This window comes from Phoenix dactylifera, chromosome 14 (genome assembly GCF_051530095.1).
Source record: "Phoenix dactylifera cultivar Ajwa chromosome 14, Ajwa_hap1_PhDact_Kaust_v1.1, whole genome shotgun sequence".
In the NCBI taxonomy this organism is placed as follows: domain Eukaryota; kingdom Viridiplantae; phylum Streptophyta; class Magnoliopsida; order Arecales; family Arecaceae; genus Phoenix; species Phoenix dactylifera.
The window spans coordinates 25,902,049-25,926,030 of NC_143203.1; the positions used below are offsets into that span (position 1 = coordinate 25,902,049).

Sequence of the window (23,982 nt, forward strand, 5' to 3'; positions counted from 1 at the left end):
GTACCAAGTCCTATAGTTTGCACTTTAGTGGGTTTCCTGCTGTTCTAGAAGGCTATAGTGATGCCAACTGGATCAGCGATACCTTAGATGTTAAATCCACCACAGGATACGTCTTTCTCCTAGGAGGTGCTGCTGTGTCTTGGAAATCCACCAAACAAACCTTAATATCTAGGAGTACCATGGAATCTGAACTGATAGCTTTAGACACTACTAGCACTGAGGCTGAGTGGCTCAGAGATCTACTTATAGACCTTCCTATAGATGAGTCACCTTTACCACCTGTCTCCTTACATTGTGACTGTAAATCTGCAATAGATAAGTGCAACCAAGAAAATGCCAATGTAAAAATGAACAGGCACTTAAAAGTACGTCATAAATCATTGAGATATAAATTGAAAAATAATGTTATTGCCTTGAATTTTGTAAAATCAGAAAATAATTTGGCTGATCAGCTTACAAAAGGTTTATCTAGAATAGTGGTTCTAGAGTCGTCGAGGGGGATGGGGCTTAGCCCATAAAGATAGATCACCACGGTGGGAACCCAACCTTAAAAGGTTCAATGGGTAGAAACAAACCGGAGTGTGACTAAGAGGAGCACTATTTCATGTTTTCCTCATCCCTATGGCGCTAGTGCTCATAAAAGCAAGCGGTAGGATGAGTTCGTTTGTATAACTCTTAATGAGTCCGAGACCCAAGAGGCAGGAGCTTCCTTGCTAGCTTCCTTATTAGGACTCACCTATATGTGCAGTCGTGAGGCCGCGATTATGGAAAATGGGCGATTCCCTAAAAAGCACATGATAGATATCTGCGCATGGCCATAACAGCGCAACCCGCTTAGAACCCAGATCGGGCTATATTATGTGTGTTGTTGATTTAATCTGAGCCATGGACCGAGGTTCAAGGTTAAGACCACCTTGGCTCCACAGATGTAATCAATTGTCACTAAGTGAAGGTTCAAACCGAAAGGTACCTACACCTATTACATAATATAAGATATCCAGCATTTTATTTTGATTTTAAAATTATTTAAGTTTTTTTTTGTGGGGGATTGTTGAAAAAAAAAAAAACTTAAATGCGCACGCGGCCAAAATCTCGGGCCGCGTGCGCGTTTGAGAAAAGGTAACGCCCAGCGGGCGTTACGCATTTGAAAACGGACGCGTTTGAAAACGCGTCCGCAAATGACCAAACGGCCCCTGTAAAAATCCCTATTTAAACCCCTTGATTTCATCTCTTTGGAAGCACGAAAAATTTCAGAAAAATAGTGGAAAAATTCTGGAAAAATTCTTCTCCCTCTTAGCCACTTCCAAATTTTATTTTTACATTTTATTCAGTTTATTTAGTTCTTTTCATTCCGTTCTTTGCTGGATCTGCAAGTTCGATCGGGTTCGCTTTGACTTCTTCCGAGACGTGCCGAAGAAGAAGTTGTAGGGTCGTCGTATCTCCGAGAAGGATTGCCGGGTGATCCGTACGTGGGGGCAAATACTTCTTTGGGACAGCATCTACGCGCTTCGACCTGCCTTCAATCAGGCTACTTTCTTCTACTTTTATTTTTAATTTAATATTAGTAGATTTGTAGGATTTGAAATTCTATAATATAAATTTATTAAATGCATAGATTTATTTTGTGCTAGAATAGATTTATTTTGCATTAAAATAGAATTATTTGGATGCCGAATGATATGCATGTATATTATTTCCTTTAAGATTTTCCATTAATTGAATTAATAGAATTATTGTTTATTTATATGATATATTGCTAACAAAGGAATTAAAGAAATCTTGGGAAAAGAAAATGCCAAACGAAGCGGAGGAAGAGTCCCAGATTCACCACTTAATCCAGAATTGCGTTGTAAGTCTTCAAGATGACTAAGCTGCTGCATCCAGTTGCCTTCAGAACATCCGCAGAGGGTCCAAGATTGCCTTGCTGTCAGAAATAGCTGTTTTCTACTTCGCGATGCCGCAAAAAAACCCCTATATCGATGCCAGTTTCCCAGTTTGGGGAACAAAAAATGAAGAAGAAAAGCAAGAAAGAAGAAAGGAAAGAAAGAGAAAAAGAAGCTAAGAAGAAGAAAGAGAAACAGACCTTGGGCTCAGAGGTTCCGGGATTCTTGAATGGATGAGACCGAAACCGAAATATCCCCCCTCCCTTCTACAATGGCTGCATACTGGTTGCCTGCGGAACAGCAGGCCTTCCAGAGCTGCCTCGCCCATCGTTCAAGAAGAGAACAGAAGACAAGCCGAGGAGATGAGAGACGAGTTGAACAACCAAAACAGAAGATTTAAGAATTTGAATTCTCCAAACCCTAGCGACCATCGACGCAAGATCATTCAGCAGTCTCCAAATTGTATGAATTCTTGGGTTGCCAAAGAAAAAATTATTTAAAGAAAATAAGTATATCGAAGAAATTAAAATTAAAAAGCGGAGGAGGAGGACGGAGAAGAAAAGAAAGAAAGAGAAAAAGAAGCTAAGAAGAAGGAGGAGGAGAAACAGAAGGAGACCCAGGGCTCAGAGGCTCCGTGGGATTCTTGAATGGATGAGACCGAAACCGAAAGATACCTCCATAGATGCCAAGAGCCGTCCTGGTATCAAGAGAGCCGGAGAGAGAACAACGATCGGTAGCACTGCGACTCCCTTTATAGCCGCAGGTCTTACAGCCGTTACAAAGTCTCCGAGGCAAACATCTTACACGTGTTAAAGAGCACGCGCCCGTCCGTGTTGGTTTGGCCCGCGGGGCGGGGCACGCACGATAGCAACGGTGTCACAGATGCCTGCATTCGTTATTGGCACTGCCTTGTGTTTTACAGTGTAGGCTTGCTGTGCTGGGCTAGCCTGGTGCAACTAGAAACACGAGAAAGCTTGGCTGGGCTAAGGCTAAATTTATCTCCCAAAATAGAATCGGAATTTAGCCCTTTTTTTTATGAGAAGGAAAATCGAGCCACATTTAATAAAAATGTTATTTACATGGTATATTTATGGAAAAAGAAAGTAGGAACAGAAGCAAAAGGATAGAAGCGGAGATGCGGACACACAGAAAATCCAGCACAACATTGACAGTTGATGAGCCTCCAGGTTCGGCAGTGCAGAAGGGGCAATCTTTTATATACATTCAAATTACTTCTGTGCTGTTGTAAGGAAACAAGAAACAGACCACCTTTTGCTCAGAAAAAAAGAAAAAGAAAAAAAAGGAAACGAGTCACTTGGTTAGGGTTCCATATATACAGTTGAGAATCATCTGCATGCAGCATCGACCCCATTTACATCACCTGTGTCAAGTATTAACCCCCATCACGGATTCATACGATTGTAAATCTGCATTGCACTCAGGAGCGGTCCAATACATTTGGAGGCCTAAAACAGATTCAGCGAATGAGCCTTTTTTTTTAAATAATAAAAATTTTTAAGAAGACAAAATATTAAAAAAAGATATAAAAATAGATAGCCATTAAGTACATTATTTCAACAAAAATGCATGTATGCAATAAAGACAGATAAAGAGTCTTGCCTTTTTCAATTTAATATAATTATGCTTTTAAAAGGGCCCATGAAACTGATTAAATAACTGAGATAATGCTTGATAGTACTGTTTACAATGTCAAGCAAGGTAAAGGAAAGAATTTGTCCAGAAAGGAACCGCTCTCTAAGAGAATGTAGGGGCATTATGGGAAATTCACTCCATCTAATTAATAAATGTCCCATCCCACTATCTCCCCTTCAAGTGAGTACCCAAGGGGCAACTGCAAGTCTGCAACATCACAGCACGGCAGCCATTCAGCGCCCCCTCTCCCTCCTTTTCTCTCTCTACCACCCAAGAGGGGGAGAAGAAACAGAGAGGAGAAAATTAAAAGAATCTCCACCCTCCAAGAAGTCCCTCTCCAATCCCCCTATCTTCCTTCCTGATGGCCCAGCTGGATCAGAAGTAATGTGAGGGAAGGAAAACCAAGGCCGAAACCAAAAAAGAGAAGGGACTTCTTCTCCTTCTTCTTCTTCTTCTCCTTATAATTCTAACGTGAGTACATCCAGCCATATCAAAAGAAAGTAAAGAGTACATAGTAAAAGGTATCTCTCCTACATATATTCAAATGATCTTCCCAGAATGCCGGACAACAAATGAGGCAACTCAGTCTGCTACTCTGGTCGCCTCCCTAAACACGTGTAAAGCCTGAAAATCGATCAGCTCCTAAGCCAACCTACGAGTATCATGGATAAGGAGATGACCATTACTATATCTATCCACTCCCCTAACCCAATCAATCACAACAGAGGAGTCCCCCTCGAGGCATATATGCTCAGCACCAAGTATCCGTCTCGCATAGGATATCCCCTTCCAAGCTGCCCGCAGCTCCGTGCCAACAACAGAAAGTCCAGACGTATAACGGCCACCAGCTGCTATCATCCTTCCGAAATGAACTCTGATCACAAAACCAAAACCTCCGGACAACCCGTCCACCGACATACTACCATCGAAGTTCACTTTGAGATAACCAAGAGGTGGGAGTACCCAAGAAACAAGAGCGAACCTTCTCTTTCTTTCTCTCCACCCAAAACAAAACTACCGTCCCCAACTTCGCAAATTGCCCCTATGCAGGCCAGGAAACTCACCTCCCTTCCATGAAGGGGGAAGAAGACTCGTAGCCGGCTCCTGTTCCCATTTTATATGGGGCCTTTGCTTTCTTTTGGTCAGCCTCCCGAAGGCCTTCCATTGATCCGAGGCCTTACTAATACTCAAATTTTAATCAATGAATTATTTATTTCTTGGGTGGATTTTCGGTATTTCTTTTTTTTGTGTGGTGGATTCAAATGTACTCTAGTGGATTCTAGAAGCAAGTCGTGGAAAATTTCGCAAAACATCAACAGGGAGTTCGTGGATATCACTGAGTCACAATAAACTTAGAAGTACGTTCGTAGATTTCGAACTCGACAAAGACCTCCTTTTTTGTGCGGAGAAGTTCACAAAGACCGGAAAAATAAAGCGACCAATTGAATCAACTCGTACTTCATTCAGAGCATAAGCCGATCCCTTGACAATACACCAGAATTTCATCATTCAATGACATGTACCTCCCACTAAATTCGCATGGCCCAAGAAGCAATTTACCATCACTTATGGAACGAACCAGAAGTTCAGAGACATCGATTCAGTATGGCGCCTGTAATGCTTTCAAAAATAATCTATTTGCCAAAATCATCCGGTCAGCCGTTTCGGCACGGACACCAGCCACCTACAGGTCCTGAGCAGCCTCCACAGATCTCCATTCACGGAAGAGCGATCGCTAATGGTTATAAAATTGGTACCCATACTACTTTTTGTATTTTACTCTAGTAGCTTGCGCGGTTCGAATTGCTGCATCAGATAAACCATCTCAACAGCTAAATTTCATTATACTCAAACCAAGTCAATTATTTCAAAAGTTGAATTCTCTCTTGAAGGCTTGACTTCAGTGTACTGCAAATTTCTAACAGCAGACCAGCTGCTTCAAGGCTTTAATTGCAACAAGAATATAAATAACATACAAAACCAATCTATCCAATACACTGGGAAATGAAAGCAACAACACAGCAAAAGAATACAGCCGATGACGGAGGATTCAAAGAAAAACTGCCTATTGAATATATCAAGCAAACCTATGCACATGGCATGCAGCCATTGTTCACAACAAATCTAACCACACTATTTTCTGATCATGTGACATTTAGCCTCCACACAGAATCCTCAACTCGGCCTAAACAACAGCAAATGATCGCCTGCTACCAAAAGAATAATAATGGCAACTGGTGTTAGCTACATTATGATAACTAGTGGCCACTGCTGCTTCAACCAACTGCACCACCAGGAGAGAGAAAAATATCTCGAACCTTCTCCAACTGGCATCAACCTCTGAAGACTATCAGTAGCTCCCCACTGGGGGCATACCAAATGGAGGCATTGGAGGCATGCCCATCCCACCCACTGGCGGTTGTGGGGCTGAAAAAGGTCCGCCCATGCTAGGTCCTCCCATGCCTGGCATCGTTGGAGCTGGCAATGCAAGTGGCAGCAACTGTGCGTACATATTCTGCAAAATAACACACCCATTGTCAAACAAGCAAGACAAAAAAATGCCAAGAAACAAAACTGCATTTACGAAGGGATTGCAAGCACCTGCTGTGCAACCAAATCCTTCTCATCCTTCTCTTTAGATTTGACTTCACTTTGTGCTTCAATTTTGTCTTTTATGAGTTCATCTACTTTGCCACTGTACTCACGAATATACTGCACAGACACCAGATGTTTGTCATAGTGACAAATTAAGATTGTCAAAAGATAAAAAGGACGATATGAAGGTTAACTACACTAGCACAACCACTCTAGTAAAAGATCACCTGCAAGAGGTACGGGAAAGCAAAGTCAATCATGTTGTTCATCCAGGCAAGCTCAAGGGCAACATCAGGCCGAATCAAGTCATAACATATGAAGAGACATGAAGCAAAGCATTCCTTCTTTCCCTGCAACACAAAACAGGACCTCAGATACATTTCCTAATTGACAATTATAACACCCTAGAGAAAGGAAATAGTAGAGCTATCACTTATTAAACAATCAAGTAAAAGAAATGAATGATAACATGTGTTTCTTAATAACTGATGATCAGGATTCTCCTTTTAAGAAGGCAAAAAGCTTCTAAAATCGTTCAAAGTTAAAAATATCTAATTATTGCTCATCTCGCTATCGCACACTATATGCCTCGAGCAAAGAGGATACAAACGATTCAGGTTATTAAGAACCAAGATTTGCCGTACCGGTACCGGAGCCATACCAGTGCCATACTAGCATAGTATCGATACGGTACAGTATGAGATTTTTTTTTACATATCAAAGGTGGTACGCTATCTGTACCGATACCAGTATGGTACGCCCGGTACCATCCGGTACGCCATACCATGTTGAGAACGGTATATTAGATTGAGAATCAAAAACCACCATATGGCTACAAACATAAAGAATTTCCTCATTTTCACTAAAATTTATATAAAATGCAATTAGGAATTACTTTAAGCAATTATACCATCATAAGATGAAGTTACTAGCAAATTTAATAACAAATCTTAAGTTGCTTTATATGATTATATCATCTACGAGTTTGTCAAATACTACATTTTTTTATTAAAAAATCCATGAATTACATTCAAGATACACATAGATATAGTATCTCAAAGAATTCTGTGCGCAAAAAATACTTCTAATAATATACTTAATTATTGAAAAGGCTTTATCAACTTTTACAAGAAAAAAAATTCTCCTGAGTATTCAAAAAAATTATATAGCTTTTGCTAATTACATGTGCAATATAATATCAATAATCACTTCTCATACAAATGCTATCATACGTATAACTCACTAATGCTTAAATCTACAATGCTCATATATTGAGACATTTGTACTCCTTGGCCAAAATGCTATCTTGGGTTATCCTTGCATATCTGAATAGGCATGGCTTCCCATGTTTGTGCCAAGAAAATGCATAGAAATAATCACAGAATTAGTGCCCAAAGGAACATGGTGGCACCACACATCACTTCAATCAGCAGCTAGAAAAGAAACTCGGTTACATATGTCTAAAATGGTAAATTACATATGACTGGCCCATATACAAAATATTGAAAAAAAATAAAATCCTTGTGGCATAGATAACATAAAGCAGTTGAATACATTACCTTTCCAAGTTTAACAAGCAAGCAAAGAATGAGATTTTAATGTTGCATAAGGTGTTATAAAGCAAGAGAAAGAATAGTATATCACTCAATCAAGGAAAATCCTAACAAGGAATTCATATAATGAATAACAAAAAATCTGATTAGTGAGTTTTGCGCATTTAATTTAACTGGTGAAAAAAACAGCTGCCATATTTATAGTGGAGTTAACTACAAAAAAACAATAGTGCAACATAATAAACAGTAGATAGGTAAGCATTCTGCGTCCACAAGCCCATCACCTGCTCAATGAAATAAACAAGCAACTCTTCCGAGAGCTCACGGTCACCAGACTGTGAGCATGTCTCCATGGCATCTTTGTACAGGTTGTCCTTCTTGGACAGAGCAATGGACTGCTTCCACCTCCCTGCTTTCTTATAGATATATGCAGCAATCCTCCTCATCTCCAGAAGCTCATGCTTCTCAATCTAGTCAATGACATGACATTCATCAGCCAAAAACTCCACAAATGCATGCTTCAAGTCTAAAACATGCAACAATTTTACCTTCTGTGCTAGACCTATCTGATCAAAGTTGTCATGCATATCAACTGATTCCCGTAACCTGTCATAGTCCTCCTCCTCAATATAAATTCCATTCAATGCTTCATTAACAGCAGCTACATTGTTACTTTGTACTGCAACCATGTACGGTTTCACAAGATGCAAGTGACCAGCCTGAAACAAGGTAAAAGGAAGTTAAGAACAAGATTTCCTTACAATACAAATGGCTACCATCTGGCACCAACAAGACCTTTCAAACTTTTCTTCATTTCACTAAACAAACCAGAAAGGGAAGAAGATAGTGAATGTTAGTATATACACCTTCCGCATTATGTCAACTACACGTGTGTGATCCACACGAAGGGCAAGTACATTAAGGATATCGTTAATCAGGTCGGGATGTTCTTGCAGATAGAAATGCACTGCCTTGTAATAGAGCTCAACATTTGCAACCTTGACTACAACATCCTTGAACTGCATGTGATCCCATGCATCGGGAGAATGGTTCATTATAGTGGTGGCAGCATTGTCAAACTCATCATACTGTATATACAGATAGGTGAGCTCTTTCCAGTGCTGCTGCTCATCACATACACGGATAAGCTTGGGAATGTTGAGACGGGTAGAGAAAAGTCTAATATGCTCCATCAGTTTTTCTGGTCGGTATCTTGCATACAGCACTCCCAACTCTGTAAAAATACCCATGTGTGCACGTTCCAATCCAAGGCCACTCTCCATAAGTGAAATTAGCTCATTGAAGCATCCCCTGTTCTGGTAATATTCACTGACTTCTTCCAAGTCATCCACCTGAACCATTAAAATAAATAGATCATGATGATTTTTATATAGAATATAAAGCTTCTAAAATGACTGAGCAGTGATATTCTAAAATACTAGGCAGAGATATTGTTTTCTTCATGAAGGATGATTACCTGTATAATGATATTCAGACCACAAATTTGGGCCAGGCGGAATTCCTCAGCATCAACACAGGCAAAACAAACCTCCTTCCATGTCTTTGAGCTGTTTGCTTTGCGAGCAGCATCAACTGCACCTTGGAACTGCTTCAGCTTGACTAATGTACTAGCCAGCTTAGCCCAGTTGGAAATGAAGGCAAATATTATCTTAGCAGCTTCATAAAGGGCATTATCAAATAAACGATCACCAACATTTTGGAGATTAGCAACATTTGGCATAAGAATGAATTCTTCTATTTCACCTAGTCTATCTATCTTCGCATATGCATAAATAAGTTCGCCATCCACCTTTGGCTCTTTGGCCTTTTGTCTCACCATCAGCAAGTACTTCACTAAGTCATGATACACGTTACCTGCCTCAGCAGCCCTAATAACATCAAGGAATTGGGTTGCATCATCCGCACGGATGAATGATTCAATGGCATCACTTACTAACCCTTCCCTTAACTGAGCCTTAGCAACCTGGCTCCAAACAGCATCTTCTTCAACTCGATATGCAAATTCTACAGCCCGCTCTATGCTTTGGATGTTATCCAGGAGAACATTAACTGCTTGTACATTTAGGTTGAATTTCTTAAAGATGGCAAAGGCTTCCTCATATAATTGTGCTTCAACAGCTACCTCTCCAACCGCAGGGCCATCAAAGTTGTCCAACCTATTAATGTAATCCATGACCCTGGATGCATCCGCTTTAATGGCCGTTAAGATAAGCAGGTTTTGCAAATTGAAGTTCCCACTGAATGCAGAATTTTGAAGCACAATCTTTTCAAGCAGTTCAATCAGTTCATGTGGAAGATCAGCAGTCATGAAAGCTTTAACAGCTGCAGAAACTTGCTCCGGACTCTTGCTTTCAGGCAATGCAGTAGAAACAACTTGGTCAATAAGCTGTCTTCTATACTCATTATCAGGTTGAAGAACCTTCTCCCATAGATCACCATCCATCCTTTCCACCACATATCTGTTATCAACAGGATAACATCATCAACTAAATGCAGAGGAAAGATTGAAAGGGAAACAAGAGAGTCACTTTTCAGATGATTAGCTGCAGATTTTTTCTTCAAAAAAGAAAGATACCTGGCCTGCAGTTTGAAAAGAGAGTTTTTATTTGTGACATTTATCAGCTCATCATCACATTGTCCACGTCTATATGCAACAACTGCAAGGGTGGGATCCCGTTTTTCACAGTATTTACCCACGACACGTGAATCATAATATGGATTAGTCGTGAGAAAATGCTCAGGATTATTGTTGCTGTCTATAATGATCTTTCCCAGAGCATTGTGAACATGCACATCCTGGCTTCCCTCGCTCACCAGATGTTCCAAAAATTGCGTGAGTAACCGTAGACGATTCCTATTTTACACAAGGCAGCAGACAAGTAACATATTAGGCAAGAATGAAAACGTTGATTTGGAGGCATAGAAAGGGGAGATGTGGTATACCTCTTTTCACATTCAGCAACAAGAGGCTCAACTGGAAGCAGGGAACGGACAGAAAGAATGAGACCTTTTATGAAATCTTCAGGACACTCATCGTCTAGAAGTTGTCCAACCACCAAAGGAGCATTGCTTGGGTTCACCTATTATAAAATAATACAAACAATTCCAAGTTAGCTGCTGTTAAAGTCTCTGAAACTGTTCATAAAAACCCATCCCATTTTAATTGCGCATTTACTATAAAACAAGTCAGAGTCAGTCTTGCAGCAGATAAAAGTAGCTTATGTTAAAAAGAGAATCTTACTTTCTGCACATAGCCTTCAATATACCGAAGCATGTTGTTTGTATACAAGTAGTGAGTCAAATCAGGAATAAATCCAAAACGATCACAGACATTTATCAGGGGGCGTGCATCTGGTAGTTTGGATTCCATCAGGAAATTCTTTGTTTTCTGTGGGTCGTAGAAGTTAGATTCTCTTGTTACACGCTCAACTTCCTTGATTTGGCCAGTTTTGGCTGCTGCCTCGATATATTTGAAGTGTATATCTGGATCTTCACTGTTCCGGATAAAAAGAAGGGGGGGAAAAAAAGAGAAACCAAAGCATCAATAATAGTGTTATCTTTACCAGTGCCCACAAAATACTTAGTATTCAAATAAGTACCTGGAACTCAGATATGAACCCAAAAAGAAGTAAAGACCTTCATAGGACTTAAATTGCTCAAACAGTTTTATGCATGCTTCCACACCTAACTGCTCGGAATATTCTTTTGCCGCCTGCAAATATATGATTGTTATATACCTCCAACAACTGAACTCACCAAATTATTCAAACAGGGGAAAAGAAAAATTACCTGCACAATTATCTGAAGATTTCCTCTCAGATTGGCCAGCAAAAGATCCTTCATGCACTCTAATGCCCACTCTTTAGAAAGTGTCCCAAAGAATTCCACTAGTGCCTGAAAAGAAGGGTGATCTGGTATAGTATCAAAACAGTTAATCAGATCAAACAACAGAGCCCAAGATAACATACCTGGGGCTCAATGGCATGAGTATTCACAATAACACGTTTAATATCAGGCAACTCTGTATAATGCTGCAACACAAAATTGGATATGATTTAATAAATTACAACAAAAACCAAAAGAATCATTTGCACATAACTTACGAACAGCATTCAACCTGAAGGGCTCTCATATATAACCCAGCCTTCTCACACAGTTGAGCTATTCGGGGGCGATCATAATGACTGAACATTCCATTAGCTAATATAGCATCTGCAACATTTGGATACGCCACCAGGTTGATCTCTAAGACCTGCATCAAAGATAAAAGGTTAAAGAAATTATCCATACCCGGGATGAAAAATATATAGCATGCTTATTCAAAGTGAAAAGACTACCTTTGTTTGAAGGAAAGCATGCTCAGGTAGATTCTGCTTTAAAACATCCAACAGAAAAGCTGTTGCCTCTCGGATCATGTTCCTCTGCAATAAATAACACCATGAGCCAAAAAAAAAAATCTAGCAAGCAAATAGAAATCTCTGAAAGAGGATAAAAGATGAAAACATAAGATATAAAAGAGTTTCCATTGCATTTTCTTGACAACTAAACAGGGGCATGTTTCATATATACAGATACACACACACACAAACATACATACATACATACATAATCGTAGAGTAAAGAGAGTGACTGAACCTGAAGGAAGAGATCTGTGACTGTATTATAATCCACTGGACAGCCACCCTCCATTTGTGACATCATAAGAGCAAAATTAACTGCTCCCTGTCATAAAAACTTTATGTTAAACAAATAATTCAAAATGAGGGCACCGGGAATTGAATGAATTTACAAAAAAACAATCCCCAAAAGAACTCTCGAGCCATGTAACCTCTCAAGTGTCACAGTATACCTAAAGCATCCAAATTATTGAAAAATTTACATCATGCCTATTCAATAAACTAAAGCTTACCTGGGGATCTGACCGTAGAATTGTCTGCAGAAGGAAAAGATAATCTGGTGTGTATCCAACCTGTATCCAAGAACAATAACTATCATCATAACAGCCCATAATTCCAGGTATGACTCTTGTTATGTGTAAATATTTATGATGCAGTCCTGCAAGAACTGGTGGAAAAAGGAAAAAAACTGCTTTTATATTGAAGATGATGCAGAAGAATTTGCAACAATTACCTGTTTGGAGTATATGAGAATCTTGTCAAACTCCCTTCGTTCTGCAAAAGCGGCAACAACCTTTGGTGTAGCCCTCGCTTTTATATATATTTTCAGTGCGAGATCATTGTCCACAGTCTACAGAAAAAACAGGAAGTAAGGTCTCCACAGCAAAAATAACAAGTCTAACCAATGACAGAGTGATAAAACAGTAAATAACAATTTTTAATTATTAGGAAGATGCTCAACAAAGTAGCAGTAACTTTACAATCCTACCTTCACAAGATCCCCAAGTTCTTCACTGCACTCAAGCTTGTCCTCAGCCAACCAATTTTCCAATAGAGACTTTTTGTTCTGATTCACAACTAGGCGAGACAATTCCAAAGACTCGAATGCATTGAGTTTTCCTTTAGTTAGCAATGTTCCAAAATACTGCAACAAGGGTGGTGTTTGCCCAGCTTGCACAGGAACACTCTGTATAAATACACAAAAGTTTGAAAGTAAATAATATGACTCCTCAAGATTGAACGGCATCACTTACCCAAAAAAAAAGATTGAAGGGCACAAAAAACTGAAAAGAGAAAATATAACTTCTTTTTCAGCCAAGAATACAACCATAAAATAACAAGCACGGAGGCAAAAGGGACAGCTCTAAAGAAATTAAAAGATGCAGTTAAAGGAACTGCCAATTAAATACTGGAAACATAATAATTGCCAATAACAACAATACATATGATATACAAGTTGCAATTATCTCAAAAGCAAAAAATTAGAAACGAAGGAAGAGCTCAAGACCTGAAATTTTGCAACAGTCTCAGGTGTTCGCAGAATGCCTTGCGGAGAGTCTGCAGCCAGTTCGGCAGCTTCCTTGTATTTTGTTTGAGAGAATAGCTCCTGGAACCTCTGCACAACCTGGTCACACACACGAAAGGAGGGTTGGATGAGAAAGATTATGTGAATGAAACTATATGTAATACAAGAAAGGAAAGTGCATGAAATTGTTGCTGTAAGCAAAAAAAAAAAAAATTAAAACAGTCTTCCCTGACAGTCAGAAAAAAAGGGGGTACAGAACAGGAGAAGAAATGCCGTCGAAAAGAATTTTATTCCCATAAATAACATATTTCCCTTTTGTTTCAGTCATTTTTCATGAGGGAAAAATAAGAAGAAATCCTGCTTTTCCACCAAACTTGCATAATGTGGAGGGAAATCCTTCTTTTTATTCTCTAAGCATTTCCCATACATTGGAGACACTCAAATAACAAAATTTTTGTTCTTTATGAGAACCTGGTTAAGAATACCAATCCAAAGAATCAAAAAGGTGATAGATTAAAAGAGGTTCTTCTAAATAACTAAGGAAAAGATTTCTGCATATGGCAGGAGAAGCTACATTGAAAAAATATGAAATGGGGAGGGAATTTTTTTGGACAGAACCCAGAAATTAGTAATCACAATCTATTTAGCAACATATGAAATTATTCATCATCTCGATGTGAATCACTAAAACGATTGAAAACTCAAGTTGCAGAAATTAGTGATATGCAGATAAAAAGCAGCAAGCTTCCATCCATTTGTACATGCTTTGCAACCTTTCCAAAACTATACGATAATAATGTGATAAAAAACATCAAATCATGATTCGCCATACCGGCCCGAATCAGGCGATATGCAGCATACTGCACCGTAACGATTCAATACTGGTATCTGGTACGGGTGGCGTACTAACACTCGGTACACCAAAAAAATTCTGTACCATACCGTATCGATATAGTACTAGTGTGGCACCGGTCCAAAGTCCGGTACCGAAAAAGCGAACCTTGCATCAAATTATAATTTACCAAATTCTCTGCCCCTGGAAGGTTTCCTCGTTTGGCAAGATTAACAGCTAGCTCCAGATTGTTCAACTGTAAAGTTACCAAATAGTAATTGTCAGTTAAACGTTAATGCTTACATAATAATTCAACAAAGAAATTCCAGGATACAATCATACTTGACCACTGACGAAGGGCACAATAGTTGCCTCGTTAACAGTGGCAAGCAAAACCTGCCCCCGTCTATTAATAGCATAAAAACCACCATTAGACGAAGCCTCTGTTGTCAGAAATATAGGATCTGGACTAATTCGATTTCTATAGACTGCTGTTGCCGTCTCCAAATCATACACAAATAACAGACCAAGCTTCGTGATCACATATATCAAACTGTACTTGTGTGAAATCTGCCAGACAAAAAATTCACTTAATCACCATTGTGCAAAATTAGATATATCTTGAAAGTCCAACAAAATAGCCTTAATGTTCTACCTGCATTGCGACAGGGAAGTCATCGGCAAAATCAGGTGGGAAGAACAGATCTGCTTGTTTCTTTGTAAAACCTGGCTTACCTAAGAACAAGGAAAACAAATAAAGGTTTGAAAAGAGCATAGGTTGATTCTAACACTGAAAAATATTCTTTCACAGAAATCAAAGAAGTCAGACTCCAATTGAGTGGAGCACCTCAAAAGTATGGTTGCATGAAGTGGACGTTTCATGACTGCAAGTACTTAGCAAGTCAAATATAGTATAAAAGAAAAATCAGTCAAGCTCGAAAAGTATCCATTTTGGTTCCAAGAAAGAGGAAAGATTCCCACGCAGGGGCAGGGGCGGGGAAAAAGGGGTGGGGGTGGGGGTGTTGGGTTGTGATATATAAATGGAGAGCATGATTGTAGCAGTTTAATAAATGAAATATGGGAGGGTTGTACTATAAATGGAGAGCATGGTTGTAACAGTTTAATAAATGAAATATCTAAACTATAACAAAAGCACATGCAAAGATATGCATCAAACCTGGCTGGGCACCAAGTTCAATAACATGCAGCTTTGACGTAATCTGTCCAGCATTAGTGGTCTTTGAAGCAAAACAAATAAGAATGGAAGGATTTTCATTGCCAGCAACCTGTGTAAGCAACAAGCAAAAAGTCAATAATGACATCATAAGAACAAATACAAGAACGCCAAGCATCTAAGTCACAAACAAACAGCAAAACTCATTATAATATTACCTTAAATGATGCAAAGGATGCAGCATGTGCTTCAAGTGCCTGACTGCGTTGCTGATCCACGGAAAAAAGCTGCATACTTCCCTTGACCAGTTGTGGTCTCTACAACCAAGATTTTGTAAAATGAGGTGTAAATTCGTGAGTTTCTTTTGATAACTTCAACAAGCCAATGTAACTTGGTGGCAAATTTTAATACACTAAAAAAGCTTAATTAACAGGGAAAGGAGGAAAATGAGAAGAAAATGGAGAAATACACAAAAAAAGGGTTGAAGATGAAGGTGAAAAGAGCATGAAAGAAAAGAGGAGTTTCAAACTCTGGCAGGCACATCACATTGATTATCAGTACAGCCAAACCTAAAGGAGGTGGTCGATAAAAATTGATCAGTTGACTCTCCCTTTTGCAAGCTGATCTCTGGCTTCATTGCAAGACCCTTCAACATTACAACTTTATCTTGAGTGCTCGACCATCTTAGATGCTCAATCCACATCATTTTCCAAGGGTGGCTGCTCCCATCTCCAACATCGATATCTGCTCCCATTTAAACTCAGCTTTTCAAGACCATGAAGCTACCGACAGAAGGAATTGTTCATAGGCATGAACATCCACCTCTCCGGTATGATTGGAAGCCCTTTCAAGAAGTGACATTAATCACCAAGGTATAGAAACCCACTGTCAGGCATCTCACGAGTTGTCTTAAAGTTTTCCCATACAATCGTCTCAGTCATTACCTCATTCCAATTTAACATGCCAAACATGTAAGAGAACAATTTGACCACTTAGAACATGGCTTGAAATTTTGTTCATAATATTTCACCTAAAGAATATTTTTTTGACCGTAAAACAAACTTAAATACCAAAGCAGGTTCTACATGCCTTGGCCTGTGTTGGATAAAAATAAGCCGATTTCATCTGAAAGACATAATTACAAACTAGACCATGTTATCACAAGTAATATTAATTCTAACCTATTATTTCCACAATTTTTTATAAATAAGGCTGTGTTTCAGCATAAGTCCTAATTGTTTCTCCAAAATCCACTGGCGAAATTTTAAATACAATGCTAGTATAAAAACAAACCAACTTATGTAGAAAGATGCATTACATGTTTATGAATAATCATAACCGACTCATCACTCCATTTTGCAGTCCCGATTTACTAGTCATTCCAATTGGGTTCTGCCAACAATGTTGCTGCAAGCTTTTCCATAGCTATCTTGTGAAATCTGACCATGCTAGCTTGCCCTCCTCTTTAAAGACCCTTTGACATGGATTTAACTTTTGAGCACCTTTTCTTCACAAAGTGTTGTCTTGCAGGCACATATCATCTCAATCAGTTCTCCATTAACTTGTCCTCAAATAGTAAAACTCCTACATGTAATCTAGTATATCAATTCTCTTTTCTAGTTTTAAGTACTACCACTCATCCATCTCAGCATTCTCCTAAGCATTAACTGCATCTTGCTTGCTTACATCGACATTATTACATGACACTTTAAACCAAACAATAGCTAGCCTTGTCATTATGGTATAGTATTTCTATCATCATGGTATAATATTTCTGTCATCATGGTATAATATTTCTGTTATCGTGGTATTCATCATGGTCAAGGTTTTACCTCCCAATGGAACGAGGGGAGTCTCATCCTGTTCCAGTGAGAAAACATGACCGCGATAGGGTCGGGACTCCCAAACCCATCCACGTGGGGAGAGAGAAAGAATGCAGAAAGAAGAAAAAGAAAGATGAAGAAAAGGAAAAAGTGAAAGGGAAAGAAAAAGAAGAAAAACAAAAGAAAGAAAGGAAATGAGAAGAAAAAGAAAAGAAGGAACAAAGGATAGAGAAAGAAGAAGAAAAAAGGAAAAGAAAGGAAGAAAGGAAGGGATAAGAAAAGAAAGAAAAAGGAAAGGATAGAAAGGAAGGTAGAAGAAAAAGAGAGAAAAGAAGGAAAGAAAAAAGAAAAAAAGAAAGAAAGAAAGGAAAGACAAAGGGGAGAGAGCCGGAGGAAATCTACCGGAATGCATGACCAAGACTACTGTCGAGACGGGATGGGATAGCAGGGTGTTCCATTCCATGGAGAAACCAAGACACCTCCGTCCCATGGAATTTAAAACCTTGATCACGGTATAACACTCTCCTATGTGCTAACCTCATCTTGCTTACTTAGATCGACATTATTGCATAACACTTTGAACCAAACAATAGCTAGCTAGCCTTGTCGTCACGATGTAATATTTCAGTCAAGTCACCATAGGAAGCATCAGTTAACATAGCTGAAAGCACCTTTCCACTTTCTCCACCCATGTTTAGCTCTCTTAGATATATCTCCATCTATCTCTCCATTCTTCCTCTTGTTTTAATTGAAATCTCATTTTATATATATTACAATTAGAACTGCACGGCACATATGTTTCTTCATTTAGTAGAGTTTAAGACCCTTATCCTCTAAGCCAGAATACTACTTTAGCATTTAACCAGGACTACATAGACATCAGTAGTAACCCATCCATGACCAGTGTAAAGATGTGTTATTCAAGAGCAACTTTTGATAACTACAGTACACCTCCAATCATTTAGCATATTTGCAGATCAAGACAGTATCCACTAATCGGACCAATTGGATATTCCTCATGACCATCTCCAACCAATATGTTATACATTTGATCCCAACACCATCATCTATTAGTGGCTTTCTCATAGTTTTTTGTTCTCTTTATAATGTATCACCTTATCTAACATTGTTGTTCAAGTAATCAGATTGTTTTGATAAAGAGAACTCACAATATGCTCATTTAGGGCACACATCACAACCATCTGCCATACCTAAATCTGCCCGTATCAATTTCTAGGTTTTAAACCTCAATTCTTCATGGACTCCTCTTTTGAATATACTCTGCACCTTCAATTACGCTCATCTTCTTCCAACAAAAGCATAGCAGCATCGCTCTTGATGCATATAATTTGGTTTACCCATTTTGGTAACTAATTCTTGTAATCTGATCACCGTACAATACAAGACAATCAGATTTGTTCTATCAAGCTCTCATATATCTTCATACAAAATACTGTAATGGCTCGATAGTGACGGATGGAACTTACTTGAGAATATACTATATGGAAGTATCATTGAATTTCAGTAAATTAATTACAAATTAATTTACACTGTAAACCATCACTCATAAAAAATGGTCCTATTGACAAAGTGGACTTCACTGCTAGTGACATTCAACAGAAGTGCATTTTAAAACAGCATACCTCGGGGGCACCAGGTGCAATACCGATCAGAACTAGCCACTTTTCTGAGGGATCACACCGGTAATTAATGATCTGATTGTTTGTCAAATTAGCTGCTCTGTCAAACATCTTAACAGGCTCCGAATCACCTGCATTTGGCAAAAATATTGCATACTGTAACTTGGAGACATAAAAGCACAGGCATGCAATATAGGTCCTTAACGTAATATCTGGAAACATTAACACCACTTGTGTGAAAATTGGTGGCTTACCATCTATTGACCAATGATATACTGAAGTTTGAGTAACCAGCCCCAACATCTTTGGGGTGATCCATTTCCAGAAGACGACCTGTGCATATTAAAAATATTGAACTGAGCTAAATGAGTACAAAGAACAAAGAAAATTGATACAGCCAGAGTTGAAAACCATCTGTTTTAAATCATTAGCATTGTTTACCTGCTCAGGCATCTGATGAGATTTCATTTTAGTCTTCATCTCAATATTGAATATCTGAAGGTGATCCTGAGTAGTTCCTGCTATTTGAGCTACAATTTTCACAAAGAAAATCATGGTCAAACTATATGAAGCTTTGGCAACCTAAAAAAAAGGCAGATCATCTCCTTTAGCTGGAAACTGTGTAGAATAACAGATACATTTCCGATTTTCTATATCTTAGTCGCACATCCAAGGAACTCTACTTAAATGTATTGACAAGGTCTAACAAAAGGCAAAATAAATTGTTGTTGCTAGCCATAGGCCAATATAGAAATAGCAAAGACACGCCGAAAAAACAGTTGATTGTGAAATATAAGAACTATGGAGAACTATGGATCTTAATTCATTTTTATTAACAAAATGACCACAAAATATATTAAAAACATTAATTTCATTGCAGTTATAGTGGCTGAAAACACACGTGAAATTTTTACGCAGCACAATAAACATGAGTGCCAGCATAAAAGCTAGGATAAAAAATACATGTGCTAGCAAGGAGCAGAAACCTGTGCTCATAGCAAAATGATTTATTAGCATCATGCAACATCAAAAAGACATGCAGTCTAATGTAAGGAAACATTTGGAGAGTAAAATAGAAAAAAAAGATTTTGAAGGATTACAAATGACCTTACTTTTAAATAGTAAATTAATTCATTACATAGTATAAGGCTTGACTGAAGTTTGTACTTGGAAAATTGCATGTAGCTTGAACTTCTATGGGAACTTGTGAGCTAAAGTCCTCTATTTTTCAAGTAATATTGACCATCAGTATGTTAAAATTCACCTCAATTCAAGAGCGTGCTGTTTCAGATAATACCAACTTAGCACAGGCTGCACCTAAGAATCCTCAAGTGGTATGAGTCAAAAATGCAAACTGTGAAAGTAATCAGTTGAGTTTAAAATTTCCTGGCCTCATCAGGATCATTTTAAAGCAAGATGTTTCAAACATCCAGCTGAAATTTGATTTGGTGAAGTTTCTTCGACTAAAGGACAATCCTTTGTATATATCCCAGGTATATATTTTGGTTAGTGTTGCGCTGGGAATTCAAAAGACTTTTAAAGTTAGAACAATAAGGAATTGTTTTCAGGAGTTCAATTTAGTAGTTCGTACTCTCCAATATTCACTCATTTCCAAGCCCATTATCATCTGTATTATAGCATATCGGAAGATATATCACTAAATACAATGACATGCAGCAGATAATCTTAATCATTAATTATCTCTACTCGTAGTGTGTGGTGCAATGCAACAATGTTTAAATGGTGGCTATGATATGCAGGTGCTTTGCTGTTAAAATCTTATGATTCACGATTCAGATTGTACGAACCAGATCAAAATGGCACTAAAGCAATCTGGATCTCATCCTGGATCAAGATCAATTAGGAACATGGGATCTAGATCCGCATAACACACAGTCTCTTGGATAACAAAATCCAACTTGGTTATGTGATTTAATTAGTAAATCATGTGTGAATCCACAATTTGTTTGATTGTATGACTTCTAATTACTCATCACTTGCATATCTTGCTTAGTAAAGTTAGCAAACTTATCATTGGAGTTTAAGAGGCAAATTTTGTATTTTTAAAACCAAACATTAAAATCTTATCCTTTTCTTCTAAAACATTACAACTAAAATGATATTGAATTAATCAGTAATCTATAAATGTCTCGAATTGCTAGAAACAGTGTTTGTTTCATTAAACATGCTATATATGGTCTAACGTCTGGGGAAACAAGATCTATTACATGTATGGCATTTTTTTATTGCATACACATATGGCTTTTTACTCTCCATTAAAATAATCTACATTTGACCCATATTTCAATTTTTATATTTATTTTAAAATCAGGAAAATCTTATGATTTGCACCCTAATCCAACCCACTCGATGACTTACATCTCACTCTCAATCTCAACAACATTGCAGCAGTCAAGGGACCACATAGCGAATGTGTTATGCAGGCCACATATGCAGGTGCATATCCAATTAGTATTTTAGATATTTAAAAATAAACACAATACACTATATACAATAATAAGACTAGCAATATTTTATAAATAATAGCAATATTAATAACAATGACACCTAACGTTTAGTGCTAACTACTTACCACTTGATCCTCAGTAGCAATAATTATAGTATAATTAACATATTAACATTGTTAATATACATGTACCTGGTTCACTTGAAACCTGCATCCAACCAAACAATTAGCTTGAGCATGCTTCATTTGCATGGCCTCTGAAAGAGTGGCCATATATATGATCATACAATAGTAACAATACTAAACGGACCAGACATGCAGTCGTGTGATGATAAATAGGCTACGTATGCAATTGCATAATGTTAATCCCACCATATATGTATCTACAAAAAGTGCGAAACAAACCTACTTTTGGCCCATAACGGCCTGACTGCCGTATAGCAGCCACATACAAGGTATGTGGTCCAGTCAAGGGACCCCATATGCGTACATGGATGCATATGTGGCTTTATGCACCACATTTTCAGAACAGTGACATGCAATTACAATATACTGCAAGTATATCATCCGAAACCACAAAAATCAGTCCTGCACTGGAATGCTATCTGACAAGACTAAAATAATTCTGCTAGTAAATCATATGTTATCTAATGTTACGTAGCGGCATAAGTAATCAATTCTGGATTAAAACAAGGTAACAAAACATATATGAATTGTTCCATGTCTTCTTCAGTTACAATTGTGAGCATATAAATGAAAAAGAAATGGAATAAAATAAAACAGTATTGGAGAAGAAGCATTAACTTTGTGCATTATATGTATCCAAGAGAAAGGAAATCACAGAACATATAGATCAAGAAACTATATGAACCCTACCACCTCTTAAGTCCCAGCAGGAAAGCAAAAATAATCAAAAAGAATCGAAGAGGTATTATATAACTAGCAGCAATAAATGCAACCCCCATAGCAAATTTGGCAGCTTTAAATAATCAGAGGAGATCAGTCGAAACCTTTAAGAGCAAGAATCCTGCTGTTAGGATTCATCAGAGCTGAGTCCGCGGTAATAGGTCTCCTCAACGGCTGCGTCGGCATGTTCATGTCAATGATAACTACACTGTTCTGCGGAGACGTCTCCCTGACACAAATATACTTCTCCGATTCCATCGTTACATGCGTAAAAGTGATGAATTGCGGATTGACTCCAAGACTCGGAAGCTGAAATCAACAAAAAAAAAAAGTTCAAACCAAGAACCATCAGAAACAAGAAAAAACCGCGGAAAGAAACATCCATGCCTCCGACAGCTCAAGAAACAATCTTTTAGCTGAACCAGTAACCGGAATGTCCGATCACTGCGATCATCCCAAACCAGATCGCAATCTCCTCCCACAGATCAGAGCAGATCCGTGATCTATCCACCACAAAAAAAGAAAAGAATTCGAGATCGATACTATTCGAGAAACAACAAACCAGGTCGCGACAGTTCACTTCAAAACCCAAACTGTACAGCCCGAATCGGATTGGAAACAATTCAAAAAATGATAAAAAGACAGACAGAAATGGAGAAAGATGGCGGCGAAAGGGATAGGGCTCACCGTCAAGGCTTCCCGCATGGCTATAGGAGCGTTGGCCGCGGCCATGGCGCCTGGATCGGGGCCTCCCTACGATTCTTGGCTAGGGTTCCGGCAGCGCGAGAGAAGCCGGAAAAGATCTATGGAGATTCCCCTGGATCCTGGAGCGGCGGAACCCCTTCCGAGAGAGAGAGAGAGGTGGAGAGGAGGTGGAGTGGATCTGGCGGAGAAAAATATAAATAAAGATGGTGGGAGCGAAGTGGCCTTGGCTTCGGTTTACTTCCCGTTCCGTTCACCGTCGTCAAAGAGCATCGATCGCGAGCGTGGATGAGCGAGCTGGTAATGTTAAAGAAAAAACAATTAGTAATTTCCATGGTTGAGAGTGTCGATCAGGACCGTGGAAATGGGATCCGATGGATGTGTCTGATTGTGTTGGGTTTTCTCACGCGAAGTACGGAGTAGTAGTTTGTGATGGAGGCACACGGTGCTGCAAGAATTTCTTTATGGCGAAGAAAGTGGATGCGGTCACCTCAGGTGAGACTTTTTTACGCGGAGCCCCTGCAGTTGGTTGGGTGGATTTTTTTCGTTTTCTTTTTTCTTTTTTTTTCGGATTTGGTAGATCGGCATGGACTTTATAATTCAGATGGATGATGGCTTCTTCACCCTGAGGCCAGGAATGGGATTCCAATGGATGTGGGAGAAAGTCCAGGAGTAGAACAATCATGCATTCCTTGGCTATTCAGAAAATGATATTGTTATGGAAATGATTGTTGTGGTACAATTCTGCAAGAAATAAAATTCTTTATAATTCAAAAAAATAGAATTATAATTCCATTTTTGCATTCCGGAC

General features: G+C 38.6%; 1 protein-coding gene across 1 annotated transcript; it reads right to left on the minus strand.

Moving 5' to 3' along the window:
* Positions 1 to 5,451: 5,451 nt before the first annotated feature.
* On the minus strand, positions 5,452 to 23,468 carry LOC103718112 (clathrin heavy chain 1-like). Its single transcript, XM_008806786.5, has 30 exons — positions 23,157 to 23,468; positions 22,574 to 22,778; positions 19,538 to 19,626; positions 19,351 to 19,429; positions 19,100 to 19,227; positions 15,852 to 15,950; positions 15,637 to 15,745; positions 15,115 to 15,194; positions 14,802 to 15,029; positions 14,650 to 14,715; positions 13,610 to 13,726; positions 13,091 to 13,288; positions 12,836 to 12,952; positions 12,615 to 12,674; positions 12,341 to 12,427; positions 12,043 to 12,126; positions 11,823 to 11,957; positions 11,674 to 11,736; positions 11,495 to 11,599; positions 11,305 to 11,417; positions 10,947 to 11,199; positions 10,649 to 10,785; positions 10,281 to 10,559; positions 9,162 to 10,164; positions 8,551 to 9,036; positions 8,233 to 8,403; positions 7,969 to 8,154; positions 6,359 to 6,481; positions 6,138 to 6,248; positions 5,452 to 6,051 (listed from the first exon to the last, which is right to left on the minus strand). Exons 1-30 carry the CDS (start codon positions 23,199 to 23,201, stop codon positions 5,887 to 5,889), a joined length of 5,121 nt encoding a protein of 1,706 aa, XP_008805008.2. The 5' UTR covers positions 23,202 to 23,468; the 3' UTR covers positions 5,452 to 5,886.
* Between the last annotated feature and the right edge of the window lie 514 nt (positions 23,469 to 23,982).